General features: G+C 42.3%; 1 protein-coding gene across 1 annotated transcript; it reads left to right on the top strand.

The window, feature by feature from the left end:
- Window positions 1–948: 948 nt before the first annotated feature.
- On the top strand, window positions 949–15,570 carry LOC121844359 (short transient receptor potential channel 4-like; the record flags this gene model as incomplete). Its single annotated transcript, XM_042314385.1, has 3 exons — window positions 949–1,585; window positions 14,744–14,973; window positions 15,352–15,570. Coding segments are annotated over exons 2-3 (378 nt in total), but the record flags the coding sequence as incomplete, so codon positions are not given.
- Between the last annotated feature and the right edge of the window lie 6,596 nt (window positions 15,571–22,166).

The raw sequence follows: 22,166 nt of genomic DNA, 5'->3' as shown, positions 1-22,166 counted from the left end.
TGTAATATAGTTCTAATGACCTGTAATATAGTTCTAATGACCTGTAAATGTGGTTCTAATTACCTGTAATAGTTGTAATGACCTGTAATATAGTTCTAATGACCTGTAATATAGTTCTAATGACCTGTAATATAGTTCTAATGACCTGTAATATAGTTCTAATGACCTGTAATATAGTTCTAATGACCTGTAATAGCGGTGTAATGACCTGTAATATAGTTCTAATGACCTGTAATATAGTTCTAATTATCTGTAATAGCGGTGTAATGACCTGTAATATAGTTCTAATGACCTGTAATATAGTTCTAATGACCTGTAATAGCGGTGTAATGACCTGTAATATAGTTCTAATGACCTGTAATATAGTTCTAATGACCTGTAATATAGTAATATAGTTCTAATGACCTGTAATATAGTTCTAATGACCTGTAATATAGTTCTAATGACCTGTAATATAGTTCTAATTACCTGTAATAGCGAATGACCTGTAATATAGTTCTAATGACCTGTAATATAGTTCTAATGACCTGTAATATAGTTCTAATGACCTGTACTAGAATTCTAATTAGACTAAAAAGGTGAAGTGCACATGTTAGACATTAAAATTGAGAAAAGCCTCATTAGTTCTCTATCAACAACACGGGATTTATTCCACACAATAGAATACAAAATGATCCATGACAAGCACACAATCATAATATTCGATTCAATGTTGCCTCAAATAGTAATATTCTGAAACTATTATTTGACTTAAAATACTTGAATGGTATGTTCTTCAAATCCTAATGAGCTTTCCTGTTGTTTTCATAAAATCTTCGGTGACGTTACAATACGTGTTATTGAATTAAAGCTAAACGTCCGTGTGTAATGGCGTGCGTGTGTGTATGCGCACAACGTCTTCGTAGTTTGCACCGAGCGCACCAGCGCGCACCCACAGGCAGAGTGGAATCCAGGGTCTCTGAGACCTCGCGTTATTAGCTTATACCCGCAGCGCTTCGGTTCGGTTCGCCTCCTCCCAACAACAGGTGTAAAGGAGCGGCTGGATGAACAGACAGAAATCGAGGACAAGAGAATATAACCAGAGGATATTTGCAAACAGTTGTAATCGTAAAGAAGTAGGTTACATGTCCTGCAAGATTGACGGAGTTCACTTCATCGTCTTTCTATGCGCGCTGCGCACGCTTTCCATCCTGTCTGCCCCAGTTTTCTGCGCTATAGGCTGCACCATTTCTATCTCTTTCTAACGGAAAAAGAGAAGAGATTATGAAGAAAAACAACTGTGCTCTGTTAATGGATGTCCTCCACTCACACGGAATAATGGAATAAAGTAGGATATAAGCTACTCTGAAGATAAAAACATATGCATTTATCATCAAGGATTCGACGATGTGAAGTCCTCTTATAGAACACGGATTGTTCTAGGTTATTCGTTTAGTACCTAAATACGGAATACAAACATAGTTATTTTTTTGTTTTTGTTTTGAAAACCAGTTGTTGCATCCCCTAAACGCGGAATAGCCTGGAGAGAAGAGGCATCTTTCTATGTGGGATCAATTGATATATCCCTAAACATCCACGGCGAAATGTGAGTTATATGTTGTATTTACTTTGAGTCATCATACACAGTCTAAAAATAATGTTTTCTAGGCTATTTGTGGGTTCAGATCGGTAAAGAAGGAACTGGTGATTGAGTTAATAAAATTGAGTGCACTGCGCACTGGTGCGTGCCGATTTGTCTCGGACTAGGGTAGCTCTGGAAAAACCTAGGCGGCATCCCTAGAGTTTTCAGCAGTTAGCTTCACCCACTTCTGGCTCCGTATGAACTCATTTTTAGAGTTAGGGTTCCCCACAGCCATATCTCCGTGTAACAGCGCTTGTTTACGGAAAGTCGACTACCTGTGCTGATCTGAGTATCTGAGTCTCTGAACACCTGTATGTGCACGGAAGACGGACCTTATAAAACGTGTTGTCACTGAATAATACTATCGGCTGCAACTGTGTTAAAACAGTGAATCGTAAGTGTATATTGTGCGTTTGTGAAATGATTTTGATTTGATATGAAAGTAGAGGACTTCATGTTTTTGTACCATACCACACAACTGAGCATCGATTCACGTTCAAATGGAGTATTTGTCTGTTTAGAGCCAATTCCCCTCTAAACAGAGCATCTAGTTAAAGGGATACTTCATGATTTTGACAATGAGGCCCGTTATCCACTTCCCCAGAGTTAGGTAAACTTGTGGATACCATTTGTATGTCTCTGTCCAGTATGATGGAAGTTAAATGTATTTCCTCGAGCCAATCCCAGCTAGCAAAGAGGAATCGGCCCTGAAGCAGCCCTCTTCCAATGTGCGGGAACGGATTAAATCGGCCCGGAATCGGGTGTCGGATTTGGCCAGGAATCAAAATGAATGACTGCCCAGAAACATCTGGCGGTTTCCATCTACCGACTTTGACCGGCATCTTACCAGAATACCCTCAGAAGGGGCCTGATTCCAAATTTAAATAAACGTATACAAAATTACCTGATTTAGTCATTTTAAATATTAATATTGAATGCATACAAATTATACCATCCACAAGAACACCATTTTGTGTCAGATGAAAACACCATACACATGATGACAGTGTCAGCGCCTGGCCCGCCACAGGAGTCACTACAGCCAATGGGACAAGGGCATCCTGGCAGGCCAAACCCTCCCCAAACTCGGACAATTGTGTGTTGCCTCATGGATCTCCAGGTCGCAGCCGGTACAGGTCTCGAACCAGCATCTGGAGCAGCTCAGTTTGCACTGCAACGCAGTGTCTTAGACTGCTGCGCCACTGGGGAGGTTCCATTTGTGGAGTTTTTCCAAGTTTTTAATGTTCATCTTTTGCCTTGCACAAAGTATGAGAAACACTAAAATACTACGCAGGATTCTTAAAGAACTTCATTTAAATCTTAAATGTATGTTTTTTATCACAAATAATTAGAAAATATGGAAAAATAAATAATTAAATGTTAATTATATAAAGCAGCCTGTGTAATCATCTGCCAGAGAGTCGCCCCAATCGGCCTGAGCCCCAAGTAATACATTTGGGCCAGATAACTCACACGAGAATCGTCCCGAGTTCAATCCCCACATCCTATCCATAAGTAATACCGCCGAAGGCGGCCCAGACTTGGGCCATATGAGGTCGGCCAAGTCTAACTCTCAGCCGGAATCGGCCCAGATCCACTGCGCTAGCTGGGATGCTAACTAGCTTTGGAGCAATGAATGGAAGTCTATGGGTATCTATGCTAGTTAGTATTGGCTCGCAAACCTATCTCCAACTTCCTTCACATAATGGACACAAATACATACAAATAGTATCCAATAGTTCATCTGATTCTGAGGAAGTAGATAAAGAGCCTCGTTGCCAAAATCTGAAAGTATCCGTTTAAGCTCTGCCTGTTAATGAAGGGGTGTAGACGTCGGCTACTGATCTTCGTCTTGCCTCAAGAAACAATGTGCGCTCGAACAGCAAACAGAGAAAAAAAACCCTGCCGAACATCAAAACGAACAAAAACATCAGTAAATGTTTTCATAATAGCTGTTTCGACTGGGGAGGCTTTACTGAGCGGCGAGTTGGTTGCGGCTGATGGATGCAATGGAGATCAGCTGTGTAGGTGATTTTAGCACCTATTGATGGTTTAATTAATGAGCGATCAGCTGGCGATTATCTGGTGGCCATCTGTGGTTGCAAAGGTCCTTGGACTATAAGGAGTAATGTTGGGTTCCTTTAGTTCATTATTGGGCTAATCAACTCTTTGAAACAAATCAACATATTTATACGTTTCAAGACGTTGAAAGTTAGATACAAACACAATTAGGCTAATCCCCAAAGTGGGCAAATTTGCTACATGCTAATTATATTCTTATTTAAATGTCCAATAACTTTGGAATCGGAAGCTATATAGCCCGAGTCACCTGGCACTCCAACCAAAAAAAGTGGGTCCCTAGCCCACCTGTGTGCTCCTTTCAACAGGTGTAATCGTGGTACTGTGTGGGGAGGTCTGAACCTCATTGGAACAAGTAATTGTACCATTTAAAGGCTGAGTTGCTGGTTCAAATCCTGTTCTGGCTGTTAGTCTCCGCAGTCGCTACATCACTGCTGAATTCTCCCCAGTAACCTATGTAGAGCATTAAGCTAATGCATCTAACTATGTCACCAAGTTAAAAAGGTCCTAAATTCCCCTCAGCGTTGTTACGAAGGAAAACAGTAGCGTAGGCAACACGTGAACGTTGTCATCTTCAATAGGAATTTCCTCTTAATCTATCTGCCTGGTAAAAATGAAGGTTAAATAACAACAAAAACAGGCCTGCTGTTGTGGGAGAGAAAAATCACCTATTTACCTGATTTGTTTAATGTTAATAGTTAACAATTATACTGTATATACTTAAACAAAGAGTAAAACCTCTCTGTTCTACTAAGGCCGTGGTTTTGCAAAGGGATGGTTTCTACTCCAGTTCCCTGCAGCTAGTCTAGGTGTGTTGTCAATTACATGGGTTTTACTTGAGATAGGGGTATCTGGAGCGGGCAATTGATTTATGCCATAGAATGTGTGGAGATAAGATAAGAGCCTTGTCTAAGGGGCCAAACTCTTGTTTCTGTACAATAAGAACAATCTTCGTAGCAAACGCTATCTGGCTTGGGATACTCCTTTCTCATATGTCAAGTCTCACCTTGTGACCCATTCCACACATCTGTTGTTTGTCATGTAGACTAAGGGGTGTATCTTTGCTATAAAATATCAAGAGTCAAGAGTGTCGAGCTGACCAGCCTCATTACTGCAGAGCTCTCGCTCCATTCACTCGGTGTGCATGTAGTGACCTTCTCCCTTATTAAAGATTTTTTTTTTATTAAGTATAACTCTGACTTGTGTGATACATTTGTCTCTCCTCATTTGAGAATAAAGAAATAATCACCACAGCTGTTGTGAAGTTTTCTTGGAATCCTAATTGACAATGAAACATTGGGCAATTTGGAAAAGCCATAGTCAATCAATCAATAAATATAATAATACTTGTAGGAAAGGTTTACATCGTTAGCTCTTTAGGTAGATGAGTCTATAGCTGGTGGTCATAATCTACATAGTGATTGATGTGTTATTGCTTAGGGTTGTATGTTTTAAGGGGGTAGATGAGTCTATAGCTGGTGGTCATAATCTACATAGTGATTGATGTGTTAATGCTTAGGGTTGTATGTTTTAAGGGGGTAGATGAGTCTATAGCTTGTGGTCATATTCCTATACTGATTGATGTTACATGTATGTTTTAAGTAGATGAGGCCACTTTTATTCCTAATATATAAAAGCCCTTATAAAATAGACCAAAGCCCTTGTCTCTAGATTAAACCTCTTGTCTCTAGATCAAACCTCTTGTCTCTAGACCAAATCTCTTGTCTCTAGATCAAACCTCTTGTCTCTAGATCAAACCTCTTGTCTCTAGATCAAACCTCTTGTCTCTAGACCAAACCTCTTGTCTCTAGATCAAACCTCTTGTCTCTAGATCAAACCTTTTGTCTCTAGATCAAACCTCTTGTCTCTAGACCAAACCTCTTGTCTCTAGATCAAACCTCTTGTCTCTAGATCAAACCTCTTGTCTCTAGACCAAACCTCTTGTCTCTAGATCAAACCTCTTGTCTCTAGATCAAACCTTTTGTCTCTAGATCAAACCTCTTGTCTCTAGACTAAACCTCTTGTCTCTAGACCAAACGTCTTGTCTCTAGATCAAACCTCTTGTCTCTAGATCAAACCTCTTGTCTCTAGATCAAACCTCTTGTCTCTAGATCAAACCTTTTGTCTCTAGATCAAACCTCTTGTCTCTAGACTAAACCTCTTGTCTCTAGACCAAACGTCTTGTCTCTAGATCAAACCTTTTGTCTCTAGATCAAACCTCTTGTCTCTAGATTAAACCTATTGTCTCTAGACTAAACGTCTTGTCTCTAGACCAAACCTCTTGTCTCTAGATCAAACCTCTTGTCTCTAGATCAAACCTCTTGTCTCTAGACCAAACCTCTTGTCTCTAGATCAAACCTCTTGTCTCTAGATCAAACCTCTTGTCTCTAGATCAAACCTCTTGTCTCTAGACCAAACCTCTTGTCTCTAGATCAAACCTCTTGTCTCTAGATCAAACCTCTTGTCTCTAGACCAAACCTCTTGTCTCTAGATCAAACCTCTTGTCTCTAGATCAAACCTCTTGTCTCTAGACCAAACCTCTTGTCTCTAGATCAAACCTCTTGTCTCTAGACCCAGCTGTTAAAAGGTTATGACTAAAACAGTATAACAAAAACTAGATTTTATACCTTCTATTGCGTTTTTGCAGGTCATATTTTATAAGATTAAACCATATAGAGGGTTGTCTTTCATACTATTCACACCCGCTTGCTATTTATTTGAAAACAAACAACATTGTCCAGTCATGTTACCTAACTAGCTAACCAGCTCCCACCTTTGTAACTTGACCAGTATCAATATGTCCATGGTATCAGTAGGTCTTTGATATCAGTAGGTCTATGGAATCAGTAGGTCTTTGATATCAGTAGGTCTATGGAATCAGTAGGTCTATGAAATCGGTAGGTCTAAGGAATCAGTAGGTCTATGATAACAGTAGATCCATGGTGTCAGTAGGTCTATGGAATCAGTAGGTCTATGGTATCATTATGTCCAGTAGGTCTATGGTATCGGTAAGTCTATGATATCAGTAGGTCCAGTAGGTCCATGGTATCAGTAGGTCTATGATATCAGTAGGTCTATGGTATCAGTAGGTCCAGTAGGTCCATGGTATCAGTAGGTCTATGGTATCAGTAGGTCCAGTAGGTCTATGATATCAGTAGGTCTATGGTATCAGTAGGTCCAGTAGGTCTATGATATCAGTAGGTCTATGGTATCAGTAGGTCTATGAAATCGGTAGGTCTAAGGAATCAGTAGGTCTATGATAACAGTAGATCCATGGTGTCAGTAGGTCTATGGAATCAGTAGGTCTATGGTATCATTATGTCAAGTAGGTCTATGGTATCGGTAAGTCTATGATATCAGTAGGTCCAGTAGGTCTATGATATCAGTAGGTCTATGGTATCAGTAGGTCCAGTAGGTCCAGTAGGTCCATGGTATCACTAGGTCTATGGTATCAGTAGGTCCAGTAGGTCTATGGTATCAGTGGGTCTATGGTATCAGTAGGTCCAGTAGGTCTATGGTATCAGTAGGTCCAGTAGTTCTATGACATCAGTAGGTCTATGGTATCAGTAGGTCTATGGTATCAGTAGGTCTATGATATCAGTAGGTCCAGTACGTATATGAGATCAGTAGTTCCATGGTGTCAGTAGGTACCGTAGGTTTGTAGTGTCAGTAGGTCTATGATATCTGCAGGTCCATGGTATCAGTAGGTCTATGATATCAGTAGGTCCAGTAGGTCTATGGTAACAGTAGGTCTATTGTATCAGTAGGTCTATGGTATCCAGTAGGTCCAGTAGGTCTATTTCATCAGTATCAGTAGGTCCATGGTAGTCGGTAGGTCTATGGAATCAGTAGGTCTTTGATATCAGTAGGTCTATGGAATCAGTAGGTCTATGAAATCGGTAGGTCTAAGGAATCAGTAGGTCTATGATAACAGTAGATCCATGGTGGTCAGTAGGTCTATGGAATCAGTAGGTCTATGGTATCATTATGTCCAGTAGGTCTATGGTATCGGTAAGTCTATGATATCAGTAGGTCCAGTAGGTCCATGGTATCAGTAGGTCTATGATATCAGTAGGTCTATGGTATCAGTAGGTCCAGTAGGTCCATGGTATCAGTAGGTCTATGGTATCAGTAGGTCCAGTAGAGTCAGGTCTATGATATCAGTAGGTCTATGGTATCAGTAGGTCCAGTAGGTCTATGATATCAGTAGGTCTATGGTATCAGTAGGTCTATGAAATCCCCCGGTAGGTCTAAGGAATCAGTAGGTCTATGATAACAGTAGATCCATGGTGTCAGTAGGTCTATGGAATCAGTAGGTCTATGGTATCATTATGTCCAATAGGTCTATGGTATCGGTAAGTCTATGATATCAGTATGGTCCAGTAGGTCTCCTTAGTTTTGTTGACGTTGAGTGATATCAGTAGGTCTATGGTAATCAGTAGGTCCAGTAGGTCCATGGTATCACTAGGTCTATGGTATCAGTAGGTCCAGTAGGTCTATGGTATCAGTGGGTCTATGGTATCAGTAGTTCCAGTAGGTCTATGGTATCAGTAGGTCCAGTAGTTCTATGACATCAGTAGGTCTATGGTATCAGTAGGTTTCTTGGGATGGTAAGCAGTAGGTCTATGATATCAGTAGGTCCAGTACGTATATGAGATCAGTAGTTCCATGGTGTCAGTAGGTACCGTAGGTTTGTAGTGTCAGTAGGTCTATGATATCTGCAGGTCCATGGTATCAGTAGGTCTATGATATCAGTAGGTCCAGTAGGTCTATGGTAACAGTAGGTCTATTGTATCAGTAGGTCTATGGTATCAGTAGGTCCAGTAGGTCTACTGTATCAGTAGGTCCATGGTATCGGTAGGTCCAGTAGGTCTATTTCATCAGTATGTACAGTAGGTCTGGATGGTATCAGTAGGTATATGGTATCAGTAGGTCCAGTAGGTCTACTGTATCAGTAGGTCCATTGTATCAGTAGGTCCAGAAGGTCTATGGTATCAGTATGTACAGTAGGTCTATGGTATCAGTAGGTTTGATGGTATCAGCAGGTCCAGTAGGTCTACTGTATCAGTAGGTGCAGTAGGTCTATGGTATCAGTAGGTCTATGGTATCAGTAGGACCATGGTATGAATAGGTCTATGGGATCAGTAGGTGCAGTAGGTCTATGGTATCAGTAGTTCTATGGTATCAGTAGATCTATGGTATCAGTATTTCCAGTAGGTCTGTGGTATCAGAAGATCCATGGTATCAGTAGGTCCAGTAGGTCTATGGTATCAGGATGTACAGTAGGTCTATGGTATCAGTAGGTCTATGGTATAAGTAGGTCTATGGCATCAGTAGGTACAGTAGGTGTATGGTATCAGTAGATCTATGGTATCAGTAGGTCTATGGGATTAGTAGGTCTAGTAGGTCTATGGTATCAGTATGTCTATGGCATCAGTAGGAACAGTAGGTCTATGGTATCAGTAGATCCAATAGGTCTATGTTATCAGTAGGTCCAGTAGGTCTATGGTATCAGTATGTACAGTAGGTCTATGGTATCAGAAGTTCCGGTAGGTCTATGGTATCAGAAGGTTCATGGTATCAGAATGTCTATGGGATCAGTAGGTACAGTATGTCTATGGCATCAGTAGATTCAGTAGGTCTATGGTATCAGTAGGTCTATGGTATCAGTAGATATCAGTAGGTCTATGGTATCAGTAGGTCCAGTAGGTCTATGGTATCAGTAGGTTCATGGTATCAGTATGTCTATGGGATCAGTAGGTCCAGTAGGTATATGGTATCAGTAGATCTATGGTATCAATAGGCCCAGTAGGTCTATGGTATCAGTAGGCCCAGTAGGTCTATGGTATCAGTAGGTCTATGGTATCAATAGATCTATAGTAACCGTATGTACAGTAGGTCTATGGCATCAGTAGGTTCTATGGTATCAGTAGGTCTATGGTATCAATATGTACAGTAGGTCCATGGTATCAGTAGGTCCAGTAGGTCTATTGTATAAATAGATCTATGGGATCAGTAGGTCCAGTAGGTCCAGTAGGTCTATGGTATCAGTATGTCCAGTAGTTCTATGGTATTGGTAAGTCTATGGTATCAGTAGGTACCGTATGTCTATGGTATCAGTAGTTATATGGTATCAGTAGTTATATGGTATCAGTAGATCTATGGTATCAGTAGGTCTATGGTATCAGTAGTTATATGGTATCAGTAGTTATATGGTATCAGTAGGTCTATGGTATCAGTAGGTCTATGGTATCAGTAGTTATACGGTATCAGTAGGTCTATGGTATTGGTAGGTCCAGTAGGTCTATGGTATCAGTAGGCCCAGTAGGTCTATGGTATCAGTAGGTCTATGGTATCAATAGATCTATGGTATCAGTATGTACAATAGGTCTATGGCATCAGTAGGTCTATGGTACCAATACGTACAGTAGGTCTATGGTATCAGTAGGTCCAGTAGGTCTATGGGATCAGTAGGTCCAGTAGGTCTATGGTATCAATAGATATATGTTATCAGTATGTACTTTAGGTCTATGGTATCAGTAAGTATCAGTAGGTCTATGGGATCAGTAGGTCTATGGGATCAGTAGGTCCAGTAGATCTATGGTATAGATATGTCTATGGTATCAGTAGGTATCAGTAGGTCTATGTGATCAGTAGGTCTATGGGATCAGTAGGTCCAGTAGATCCATGGTATCAATAGGTCTATGGTATCAGTAGTTATACGGTATCAGTAGGTCTATGGTATCAGTAGGTCTATGCTATCAGTAGGTCTTTGGTATAAGTAGATCCATTAGGGCTATGGTATCAGTAGGTCTATGGGATCAGTAGGTCCAGTAGGTCTATTTTATCAGATGGCACTGGGAGCAATTAAAATGGCTCCTAGTCCTGTGTAGGTTCTCCTGGAGAATGTGATTCAAAAGTAAGATTCACATTCGGCCACTTATAGAATATATCTGAATCAATCTCTTTTTGTGGTGCTTTTAACTTTTTACCAAACATAAAAGTTAATTTTAAGCTCTGGTCTTCTTAGTTGTGATCTTTGGTTTCATAGGCTACTGGGAAAACCAATTCCAAAGAACTCTAACAATTCTGCTACCTCGATGCCATGGTAGAGCTATGTAACAGGCAGTGTGGTGAAAAGGCCTCCTATAGTCCTTCTGAGAGTAGGCTTGACCAATTGCATAATATACCTGTCCAATCATTTCAGAACTGTACAATAAGAGATGTGACCATTCATTATGAATTCCAGCATCTCCTTTGTTATGCAAATATGTCAACACCTCTCTCTCCTCCTATCTCTCCATTCAATTCATTTCAAAGGGGCTTTATTGGCATGGAAAACATGTTTAGATGTGAAACACAAGTGAAATAACAAAATAAACATAATTGAGAAATTATTTAACAACATCAACAAAAAATGATTAGAAAGTAACAGTAAACATTGCACTCACACGGTTTTAAAAAGATAAGACATTTTAAGTGTTATATTATCAGAAATGTATAGTGTTTTAGCAATGTGCAAATAGTTGAGGTACGAATAGTTGGGAAGATAAATAAAGATAAATATTGGTGGTGTTTTCAATGTTTGTCCTCCACTGGTTACTCTTTCCTCATGACCACGGGCCACAAATATTAATTCTGTGATTGCACATTGCGGTATTTCACCTAACAGCTATGAGTTTATCAATGTTTAATTTATTTTCAAATTCTTTGTGGGTCCGTATGATCAGTGGGAAATATATACAGTATATATCTCTGTGTTCATACAGTTGGCAGGAGGTTAGGAAGTGCAGCTCAGTTGACACCTCATTTTATTGGAAAGTGGGCACATAGCCTGTCTTCTCTTGAGAGTCATGTCTGCCTATGGCGACCTCTCTCAATAGCAAGGCAATGCTCATTGAGTCTGTACATAGTCAAGGATTTTCTTAGTTTTGGGTCAGTCACGGTGGTCAGGTATTTTGCCGCTGTGTTTAGGGACAGATAGCATTCCAATTTGCTCTGTTTTTGGTTGATTCTTTCTAGTGTGTCAAAAGTTTTCTTTTTTGCTTTCTCAGAATTTGGTTGTGTCTAATTGTGTTGCTGGCCTGTGGCTATGTGGAGTCTGTTTGTGTTTGTGAGTCTCAATTGGGTGTTTGTCCCATTTTTTGTGGATTCTTCATTGGTGACCTCACAATCACAGATGGAAATGAATTCTAGAACTGATTGAAGTATTTTTCATGAAGTTCCTTATTGGGATGTCGATTTGAATGTACCTTTTGATGGTGTACAAGGCCCTTCTTGCCTTGCCTCTTAGCTCATTCACAGCCTTGTGGAAGTGACCTGTGATGTTGATGTTTAGGCCGAGGTAGGTATAATTACTTCTGTGCTCAAAGGCAATTTTTATTTTTTGTGCTGGAGACTGGACCTTTTTTGGAACACCATTATTACGAATCCCTTTTGGCCCGACAGTCTAGGGGGGATGGTAATGAGACATGTAACATATCTCATGCAAATTATTATTGTGACAAAGTAAAAGTGTGAACGAAATAACCACGACAACAGAAATCTACCGTCAAACTCCAGGTTTATTTCTAAACACACGGTAATGGGGGGGGCAGGAAAAGGGGCTGAGCTGGACCCATGGAAAGAAACAATAAATATACAAAAACACCCCTAAGCTAGACTAGCCTACTTTAACAACAGCTAACTAACTAACCAAAAATACAGTGGGTGGTCCGCCCAGTTCTAACTAGTGTATTTAACAAAGTTCACCTACGGGTAGTGTATGCCTATGGGCGACTTGTCTTGGTTTCCCCCTTTTCCCACCAGCAACAAACAAACACCATAACCAAAAACAATACACACAGGTGATGACAAAGTGCTATGGAGGTGCTCAAACAAAAGCGAGGTTAAGACACAAAGAGAGAGGAAACACAGAGATCTACATACATGGCATTTACAGAGAGATTGAGCTCTAGAGCAAACAAATGATGGGGTTTTTAAACCATGGGGAAGGAACTGTGATAGGGTAGGAAATAGGAGGAGGTGTGTCTTCTGATTGATGATTGATTGTTGACTGATTGGGGAGTGATGATTTTCACCTGTGAGGGGAGAAGGAGAGAAAAGTACACAGGATACACACACACAGACACAGGATACCTGTATCCGTAACAACCATTATTATTGTCTTACTGAGACTCACTGTCAGGGCCTAAGTTGACAGAATCTGTGTAGAAGATCTAGGTGCTGCTGTAGGCCCTCCTTGGTTGGGGATGAATGTCACGTCCTGACCTTAGTTCCTTTTTTATGTCTCTATTTTAGTTTGGTCAGGGCGTGAGTTGGGGTGGGCATTTGATGTTTTGTGTTCTATGTTTTCTGTTTTGTGTTGCTGCACCTTTACAGGACTGTTTCATTTTCGTTTCACTCTCTTTGTTATTTTGTTTTTGTTTCTGTTCCTAATAAATAACATGAACACTTACCATGCTGCGCATTGGTACAATCCTTCATACTCCTCGTCAGAAGAGGAGGAAAATCGTTACAGTCAGTCTATGGGATCAGTAGGTCCAGTAGGTCTATGGTATCAATAGGTCTATGGTATCAGTAGGTCTATGGTATCAGTAGGTCTATGCTATCAGTTGGTCCAGTAGGTCTATGGTATCAGTAGGTCTATGGTATCAGTAGGTCCAGTAGGTCTATGGTATCAGTAGGTCTATGGTATCAGTAGGTCCAGTAGGTCTATGGTATCAGTAGGTATCAGTAGGTCAATGGTATCAGTAGGTATCAGTAGGTCTATGGTATCAGTAGGTCTATGCTATCAGTTGGTCCAGTAGGTCTATGGTATCAGTAGGTCTATGGTATCAGTAGGTATCAGTAGGTCTATGGTATCAGTAGGTATCAGTAGGTCTATGGTATCAGTAGGTCCAGTAGGTCTATGGTATCAGTAGGTATCAGTAGGTCAATGGTATCAGTAGGTATCAGTAGGTCTATGGTATCAATAGGTCTATGGTATCAGTAGGTCTATGGTATCAGTAGGTCTATGCTATCAGTTGGTCCAGTAGGTCTATGGTATCAGTAGGTCTATGGTATCAGTAGGTATCAGTAGGTCTATGGTATCAGTAGGTATCAGTAGGTCTATGGTATCAGTAGGTCTATGGTATCAGTAGGTATCAGTAGGTCTATGGTATCAGTAGGTATCAGTAGGTCTATGGTATCAGTAGGTCCAGTAGGTCTATGGTATCAGTTGGTCCAGTAGGTCTATGGTATCAGTAGGTCTATGGTATCAGTAGGTATCAGTAGGTCTATGGTATCAGTAGGTCCAGTAGGTCTATGGTATCAGTAGGTCTATGGTATCAGTAGGTCTATGGTATCAGTAGGTATCAGTAGGTCTATGGTATCAGTAGGTCTGGTGCTTCAGCACCAGATCATCAGCAACAAGTAGACATTTGACTTCAGATTCTAGTATGGTGATATACATGTTGAAGAGGGTGGGTATCAAGATGCATCCCTGTCTCACCCCACAGCCCAGAGGAAAGAAATGTGTGTTTAATGTCAATTTTAACTGCACACTTGTTGTTTGTGTACATTAATTTTATATTACCATGTGTTTTTCTTCCATTACCGCTTTCCATCAATTTGATCAGCAGACCCTGATTCCAAATTGAGTGAAATTCTTTTTTGATATCAACAATCATGAGAATACTTTGCTTTTGTTTTGCTTTGTTTGTTTGTCTGTCTCTCAATAAGGGTGTTCAGTGTATATACGTGGTCTGTCAAATGGTATTTTGGTAAGAAGCCAATTTGAAATTTGCGCAGGACATTGTCTCTCTCTCTCTCACACTCCCTCTCTCTCTCTATCTCTACCTCTCTCTCTATTTCTCTCGTTCTCTCTCTTTATTGCTCCTTTTGTTTTGGTTGTGTCAACCATCAATATACAAAACAATATACACAACGAATAAAGTCATACATGATTATATCAACCCTAACCCTTCTCTCAATGTATTTCTCACCCAGCATCTTTTAGGCTTCTCTCATTGCCCCTCTCACACCTTCTCTGTCCCGCTACAGTCTGTGATGCCCTAGCTACAGCAGGACCCACAACAGCACCTGCCGTAAAAGCTGAGTTGAGGTGAGGTGAGATGTCTCAGCTGTACTACCGGCGGACAGACAGCTCTTCGTACCGGGACCGTATCCCTCTGCGGATCGTCCGGTCTGAGTCGGAGCTGTCTTCCCTGGAGAAGGCCTATCTGGGAACCGTGGAGAAGGGAGACTACGGCAGCGTCAAACAGGCTCTGGAGGTAGGGACGGACGGACAGGTGTGTGTGTGTGTGTGTGTGTGTGTGTGTGTGTGTGTGTGTGTGTGTGTGTGTGTGTGTGTGTGTGTGTGTGTGTGTGTGTGTGTGTGTGTGTGTGTGTGTGTGCGTGCGTGCGTGCGTGCGTGCGTGCGTGCGTGCGTGCGTGTGTGTGCTTGGAAGTTTTCGGTGAATTGATGGTCAGCACCTTCAATTAATGAAAAGAAATAACTTCTTCAAAAGAGAGTTCAAATAAGTTTACCTTCACTGTCGGTTATCCAACTTACCACGATAATTATTGTGATATGGAATTTCCATTATCATCCCTTCCCAATTATTGTTACACCATCCCTGAGTTATCCTATCGTTGTCCCTTCCCCACAGGAGGCCGAGATCTACTTCAAGATTAACATTAACTGTATAGACCCGTTAGGCCGCACAGCTCTGCTGATCGCCATCGAGAATGAGAACCTGGAGATCATAGAACTACTGCTGAGCTTTAATGTGTATGTCGGAGATGCACTGCTGCACGCCATCCGCAAAGAGGTGGTGGGGGCCGTGGAACTGCTTCTCAACCACAAGAAATCCAGCGGAGGCATGCAGGTAAGAGGAGGCGGGGTGGGGCGGGGGGGCAGGGGGCAGGGGTGGGGCGGGGGGGGGGCAGGGGGCAGGAGTGGGGCGGGCGGGGGCAGGGGGCAGGGGGGGCGGGGGGCAATGGGGGGGGGGGGCGGGGTGGGGGGGGGGGGGCAGGGGGTGGGGCGGGGGCGGGGGGTGGGGGGTCGGGGGTCAGAAGGGGGCGGGTATGGGGTGGGGCTGGCGGGGGCGGGGGGCAATGGGGGGCTGGAGGGGTCAGGGGGCGGGCGGGGTGATAGTAGCAATACATTGTTGGGCCTTTTAAACTTGTCCTGTTTAGGGCTGTGGCGGTCATTTTGTCAGCTGGTTATTGTCACGCAAAAGACTCATGGTAATTGAACATTAATTAACATATAAACACGTTTAGCAACTCCATTCCTCCGTGGATACCAGCATGGAGTCATGGAGATGCTAATACGCGCCTTTGGAACATCTACATTTAAAAAAAAAAAAAAAAGTATATTATTTATTTTAGTCAAGGTCTAAATAAACATTGTGATATGAAGAAAATGTATTTCAGAAGAACAGAACATCAGTTGTCCTACTGTATGTTATCTGGCTAGGCTCCATGCCATAGACTCTAGGCTTGTTCATTCAGCAGACAATGTGTCTGAGTCCCATACTTATTTTGTAGTATATGATTTTATAGTAAGAAGAATATAATTGATCTTAGCTGAATAAAATAAAAAGGAACATTTTTCCCTTTCAGGAGCAACGAAGTGACTATGTTGAGCATAAAAGTGATCATTTGAAATAGGTCCTACTTTATGTGCTAGATTTTGGAGTTTTTAGGCATCTTTACTTGTGAATGATACAAACCTTAGAATGTATTAGAAATCAAAACATAAATGGGCTGCATGACGGGACTATAGGCGATTGATGATCTAAGAAAGTCGCCCAAAAATATCGCGCTCTGTTCCTTATCTCAGGCTTTACACAGCTGTTCTCTCATCAACTGATCAAATGTTCACCTATCAGACTATTCTCAATATAATGTAGTATAAAATGTCAAATCGATTATGAATGGCCCGTTTATAAAATGAAACCGTCAAGAATTATAAAAAAAAAAAATCTGTGTATGTTTTCACATTCAAACATATTTCATTAAACTCGCCCCGTCTCTCTGCGTTCAAGAAAGAAATTAAGGCGAGCGAGGAGGAGATGGAAACGCATGGTGGTGAAATATTCTTTAGCTAAAGTGAATTAACGTGTCCTTTATTAATTCTGAAAATATTTTTAAAAATCCCTATAACTAGGCTATTGAAATATCAAATACAAAGTCACTATAATTGTAGGCTAACTCCGTAAGTCGCCCTGCACAATCAATGAAACAAGAGCATCGGCTAACCCTATACGTCCTCAAGCGCTCCCAGATTCATGGATAGAACGTCTGGAGCGTAGCATAAGGTAACGGGGCGGCAGGGTAGCCTAGTGGTTAGAGCATTGGACTAGTAACTGAAAGGTTGTAAGTTCAAATCCCTGAGCTGACAAGGTACAAAATCTGTTGTTCTGCCCCTGAACAGGCAGTTAACCCACTGTTCCTAGGCCGTCATTGAAAATAAGAATTTGTTCTTAACTGACTTTCCTGGTTAAATAAATGTAAAAAAAAAAAGAAACAGTCCATCAGTATGCCTAATAATACAGTCCACACTGAAAGGTGATATTAAATATAATTTGTTTAATTTTGGAGTAGCCTTTAAGGCAAAATAAATTATGTACAAAATCTTTAAAATCAGTTTTTTTTGCCATGTGTAATATACGGTAAGCTATTTATTTTGTAACGGCTCAATCATTATTTTAATTCTGTGTTTTTTTGTGTTCTGGGGGAGGACTTGGCTCATAAATACTGTAGGTCGATGCATATGCATGAGCTCCTGTATGCATATGAGGATTTTGAATTAATCACCCTAGGCCGTCACTGTGAATAAGAATTTGTTCTTAACTGACTTGCCTAGTTAAATAAAGGTTCATTAAAATAAAAAAAAGAAATAAAAAAGAAAGAAAGCACTGTCCCATTTGATTGTTTTAAGCTTTGAAACAACATCCACAACGACCATGTTTTACACTCAGTTTCAACCTGCTGTTAAACTTCTTTCTTCAAATTGATCGATCACAGTGAGGTGAGTTTTAGAAGCACGTTACTGTTTTGATGATCAGTGTTTGATGAGTTTTTGCATTTGCATTGATATCAGAGTGGTTAGAGGGACAATTCCCTGCATTGATATGGAGGGACAGAGTGGTACCAGGCTATTAGGACCTGATGGAGGGACAATCGATCCCTGAGTACCAGGCCATTAGGACCTGATGGAGGGACAATAGAGCCCTGAGTACCAGGCCATTATGATGGAGGACCTGATGGAGGACCTGATGGAGGGACAATAGAGCCCTGACTGAGTGATGGACCAGGCCATTAGCACCTGATGGATGGACAATAGAGCCCTGAGTCCCAGGCCATTAGGACCTGATGGAGGGACAATAGAGCCCTGAGTACCAGGCCATTAGGACCTGATGGAGGGACAATAGAGCCCTGAGTACCAGGCCATTAGAACCTGATGGAGGGACAATAGAGCCCTGAATACCAGGGAATTAGCGACCAATTTAAAATAAATAAAAAATAATAAAAAATGTTGTTAGCGAGTTGGGTACCATGAACACATGTCCAGAGTGCATAAGAGGAGATTGCCGTGACTCAACAGTCACGTGGAATTTTACTGGGGTCACCGCAACAGCCCCTAGTCCTGTTACACACGTGTACAAGTGTGAAATGGACATGTCTTTCTTGCATATCTCAAATCGCCACTGGCAACAAACACCAATTGCACGTTGGTTCAGCGAACTGTCTTTGAAATGACATGGAAACAACATTGATTCAACCAGTGTGTGCCCAGTGGGTCCCCGGAGACACCCTTGGAGAGTGGGGTCACAGCCAAGGTCACCATTATCCAGCGCTCCTTGAGCAATTGGTGTTATCAGCCATGCTCAAGGGCACAGCAACAGATTTTCACCTCGTCGGCTCACGGATTCGAACCAGTAACCTCAAGGCTACCTGCCACTATCACTTACAGGGGAAATGTTTAGGAGTCCGTACTTAGAGCTGTGGGAAACCAACTCAATGGCCTTATGGTTAGTGTGTGTCCTGAGATTGGAAGGTTGGGAGTTTTGATCCCTGGCAGAGTCATACCAGAGACGGTCAGATGTGTCTCTGCTTGGCACTCAGCATTAAGGGGATAGACTGGGGGTAGTGCCCTGCGATAGACTAGCGTCCTGTCCAGGTAGTGTACTTGAAACAGGAGATGAAGGTACTGATTACTGTTTGAAGAAGACTATGTTGCTCTCTCTCAGTAACCCTCGCTTGCTCTCTTGCTTGCTCTTTCTCCCACTCTCTCCCCCTGGCTCTCTCTGTAACCTGCTCTCTCAGTTTCCATCTATCTGTCTCTCTCTGTCTCCATCTCTCTCTCTCCTTCTCTCTCTCTCAGCACCTGCTCAGGGACCACTAGTGTTTGTGTGGGTTTTAATTAATCAAACACAATCACAATTGCTACAATATGCTAATACTGTGACACACACACACACAATAATACAATATGTTAATGCTGAGATCACTGCTCCTCATCCACACTGATGTTGTTACTTCAGCTGTCGGCCAAGGCCACTGGGATTGTTGGTTCCCATGTTGTTATGCCAGCTGTCAGCCAGGGCCTTGGGGGGTTGTTGGTTCCCATGTTGTTATGCCAGATGTCAGCCAGGGCCTTGGGGGTTGTTGGTTCCCATGTTGTTACTTCAGCTGTCAGCCAGGGCCTTGGGGGTTGTTGGTTCCCATGTTGTTATGCCAGCTGTCAGCCAGGGCCTTGGGGGTTGTTGGTTCCCATGTTGTTATGCCAGCTGTCAGCCTGGGCCTTGGGGGGTTGTTGGTTCCCATGTTGTTATGCCAGCTGTCAGCCAGGGCCTTGGGGGTTGTTTGTTCCCCTGTTGTTATGCCAGCTGTCAGCCTGGGCCTTGGGGGTTGTTGGTTCCCATGTTGTTATGCCAGCTGTCAGCCTGGGCCTTGGGGGTTCTTGGTTCCCATGTTGTTATGCCAGCTGTCAGCCAGGGCCTTGGGGGTTGTTGGTTCCCATGTTGTTATGCCAGCTGTCAGCCTGGGCCTTGGGGGTTGTTGGTTCCCATGTTGTTATGCCAGCTGTCAGCCAGGGCCTTGGGGGTTGTTGGTTCCCATGTTGTTATGCCAGCTGTCAGCCAGGGCCTTGGGGGTTGTTGGTTCCCATGTTGTTATGCCAGCTGTCAGCCAGGACCTTGGGGGTTGTTTGTTCCCATGTTGTTAGTTCAGCTGTCAGCAAGGGCCTTGGGGTTGTTGGTTCCCATGTTGTTATGCCAGCTGTCAGCCAGGGCCTTGGGGGTTGTTGGTTCCTATGTTGTTATGCCATCTCGTCAGCCAGGGTCTTGGGGGTTGTTGGTTCCTATGTTGTTATGCCAGCTCGTCAGCCAGGGCCTTGGGGGTTGTTGGTTCCCATGTTGTTATGCCAGCTGTCAGCCAGGGCCTTGGGGGTTGTTGGTTCCTATGTTGTTATGCCAGCTCGTCAGCCAGGGCCTTGGGGGTTGTTTGTTCCTATGTTGTTATGCCAGCTGTCAGCCAGGGCCACGGTGGTTGTTGGTTCCCATGTTGTTATGCCAGCTGTCAGCCAGGGCCACGGGGTTCTTTGTTCCCATGTTGTTATGCCAGCTGTCAGCCAGGGCCACGGGGTTGTTTGTTCCCATGTTGTTATGCCAGCTGTCAGCCAGGGCCACGGGGTTCTTTGTTCCCATGTTGTTATGCCAGCTTGTCAGCCAGGGCCTTGGGGGTTGTTCGTTCCCATGTTGTTATCTCAGTTTGGAGGGGTAGAGACCGAGATTAAGTGAAAATGACAGAGCCAGAGTGAAAGACAGGGTGAAATCCAGAGAAAAAGGGAAATAAAGAGAGGGTTAAAAAGTGTGTGTGAGAGAGTGAATGAGTGTGTGTGAGAGAGTGAATGAGTGTGTGTGAGAGAGTGAATGAGTGAGTGGAGAGAGAGAAGAGAGAGATAGACACTGCTTATTGGATTTACTCAGATGGACAGAGAGATAAAACCGACCAGGTGATTTGCTCCAAACTGTCCTCAGGGTTTCGTCTCTTCACAGTATCTTTTTTTCAATTTTCGCCTGAAATGACATACCCAAATCTAACTGGCTGAAGCTCAGGCTCTGAAGCAAGGACATGCAAATCTGAAAGGAATCTAGAATATAACACATTAGATCTGGTAAAAGATAAAACAAAGAAAAAAACAAACCGTTTTTTTGTATTTATCTTTGCATTTCTTTGAAATGCAAGACAAAAGGCCATAATGTATTATTCCAGCCCAGCTGCAATTTAGATTTTGGACACTAGATGGCAGCAGTGTATGTGCAAAGTTTCAGATTGATCCAATGAACCATTGCATATCTGTTCAAATTTCTTGTACAAGACTGTCCAAATGTGCCTAATTTGTTTATTAGTAACTGTTCACGTTCAAAACTATGCACTCTCCTCACACAATAGCATGGTATTCTTTCACTGTAATAGATACTGTAAATTGGACAGTGCAGTTAGATTAACAAGAATGTAAGCTTTCTGCCCATATCAGATATGTCGACATCCTGGGAAATTTTCTTGTTACTGACAACCTCATTCTAATCGCATTAGCCTACATTAGCTGAAACGTCCCGCAGGGACCCACCAATCCTGAAGAGGTTTTAATAGGCCACAGTATACACCAGCGGCTGACTTGTGAGACAGTGATTGTTCCTTTACCTCCTTGCTACATAACGAGAGAGAGAGAATAGGCTGCTGTGCCTCTGAATTTCCCTGAACTGTATAGAGTGGTTCATCTATTACTTTAAAAGGTTGTCGGAGAGGAAAATACATCTCATCTATTGAGAGAGAGAGAGAGAGAGAGAGAGAGGGATTAGATAGAAAGACCAGCAGAGAGAGGAAAGTACATCTTATCTATTGAGAGAGAGTGAGTGTTACAGAGAGCTGGTAGTCCCATCCACCAAACTACCAGGTGTGACATAGGGTAGAAACTCAGGGGTATTTTAATTTGGTATAGATCAGACCTAACCCACTCTATTAAATTAGTCAAAACAGGAACATTTTACATTTGGCAAAAATTCAAAAGGAAATTATCTTAACTGAGGAAAATGTCCTCCTGTGTGCTACCTATATCCCCTCATTAGAATCCCCATACTTTAATGATAACAGCTTCTCCATCCTAGAGAGGACATCAACCCTTTCCAGGCCCAGGGACATGTACTAGTCTGTGCTGGCCTACATGCCAGAACACACAGGTTGACAAACACCTACCTGGAGATGACAGCATTCCCTCCCAAATATGCCCCCATTGGACAAAACTACGACAAAACAACCAACAAAAAGGGGTCACAACTCCTGCGGCTCCTTCGCACGCTGGGTATGAACATAGTCAATGGAAGGCTTCGAGGGGACTTCTACAGTAGGTACACCTACAGCTCATCACATGGCAGTAGTTCTTTTAAATTATTATATCACGGACCTCAAT

The sequence above is a fragment of the Oncorhynchus tshawytscha genome, unplaced genomic scaffold (assembly GCF_018296145.1).
Source record: "Oncorhynchus tshawytscha isolate Ot180627B unplaced genomic scaffold, Otsh_v2.0 Un_contig_7357_pilon_pilon, whole genome shotgun sequence".
In the NCBI taxonomy this organism is placed as follows: domain Eukaryota; kingdom Metazoa; phylum Chordata; class Actinopteri; order Salmoniformes; family Salmonidae; genus Oncorhynchus; species Oncorhynchus tshawytscha.
The sequence above is the reverse complement of the archived record's forward strand: the minus strand, read 5'-3'. Positions and strand labels throughout refer to the sequence as shown.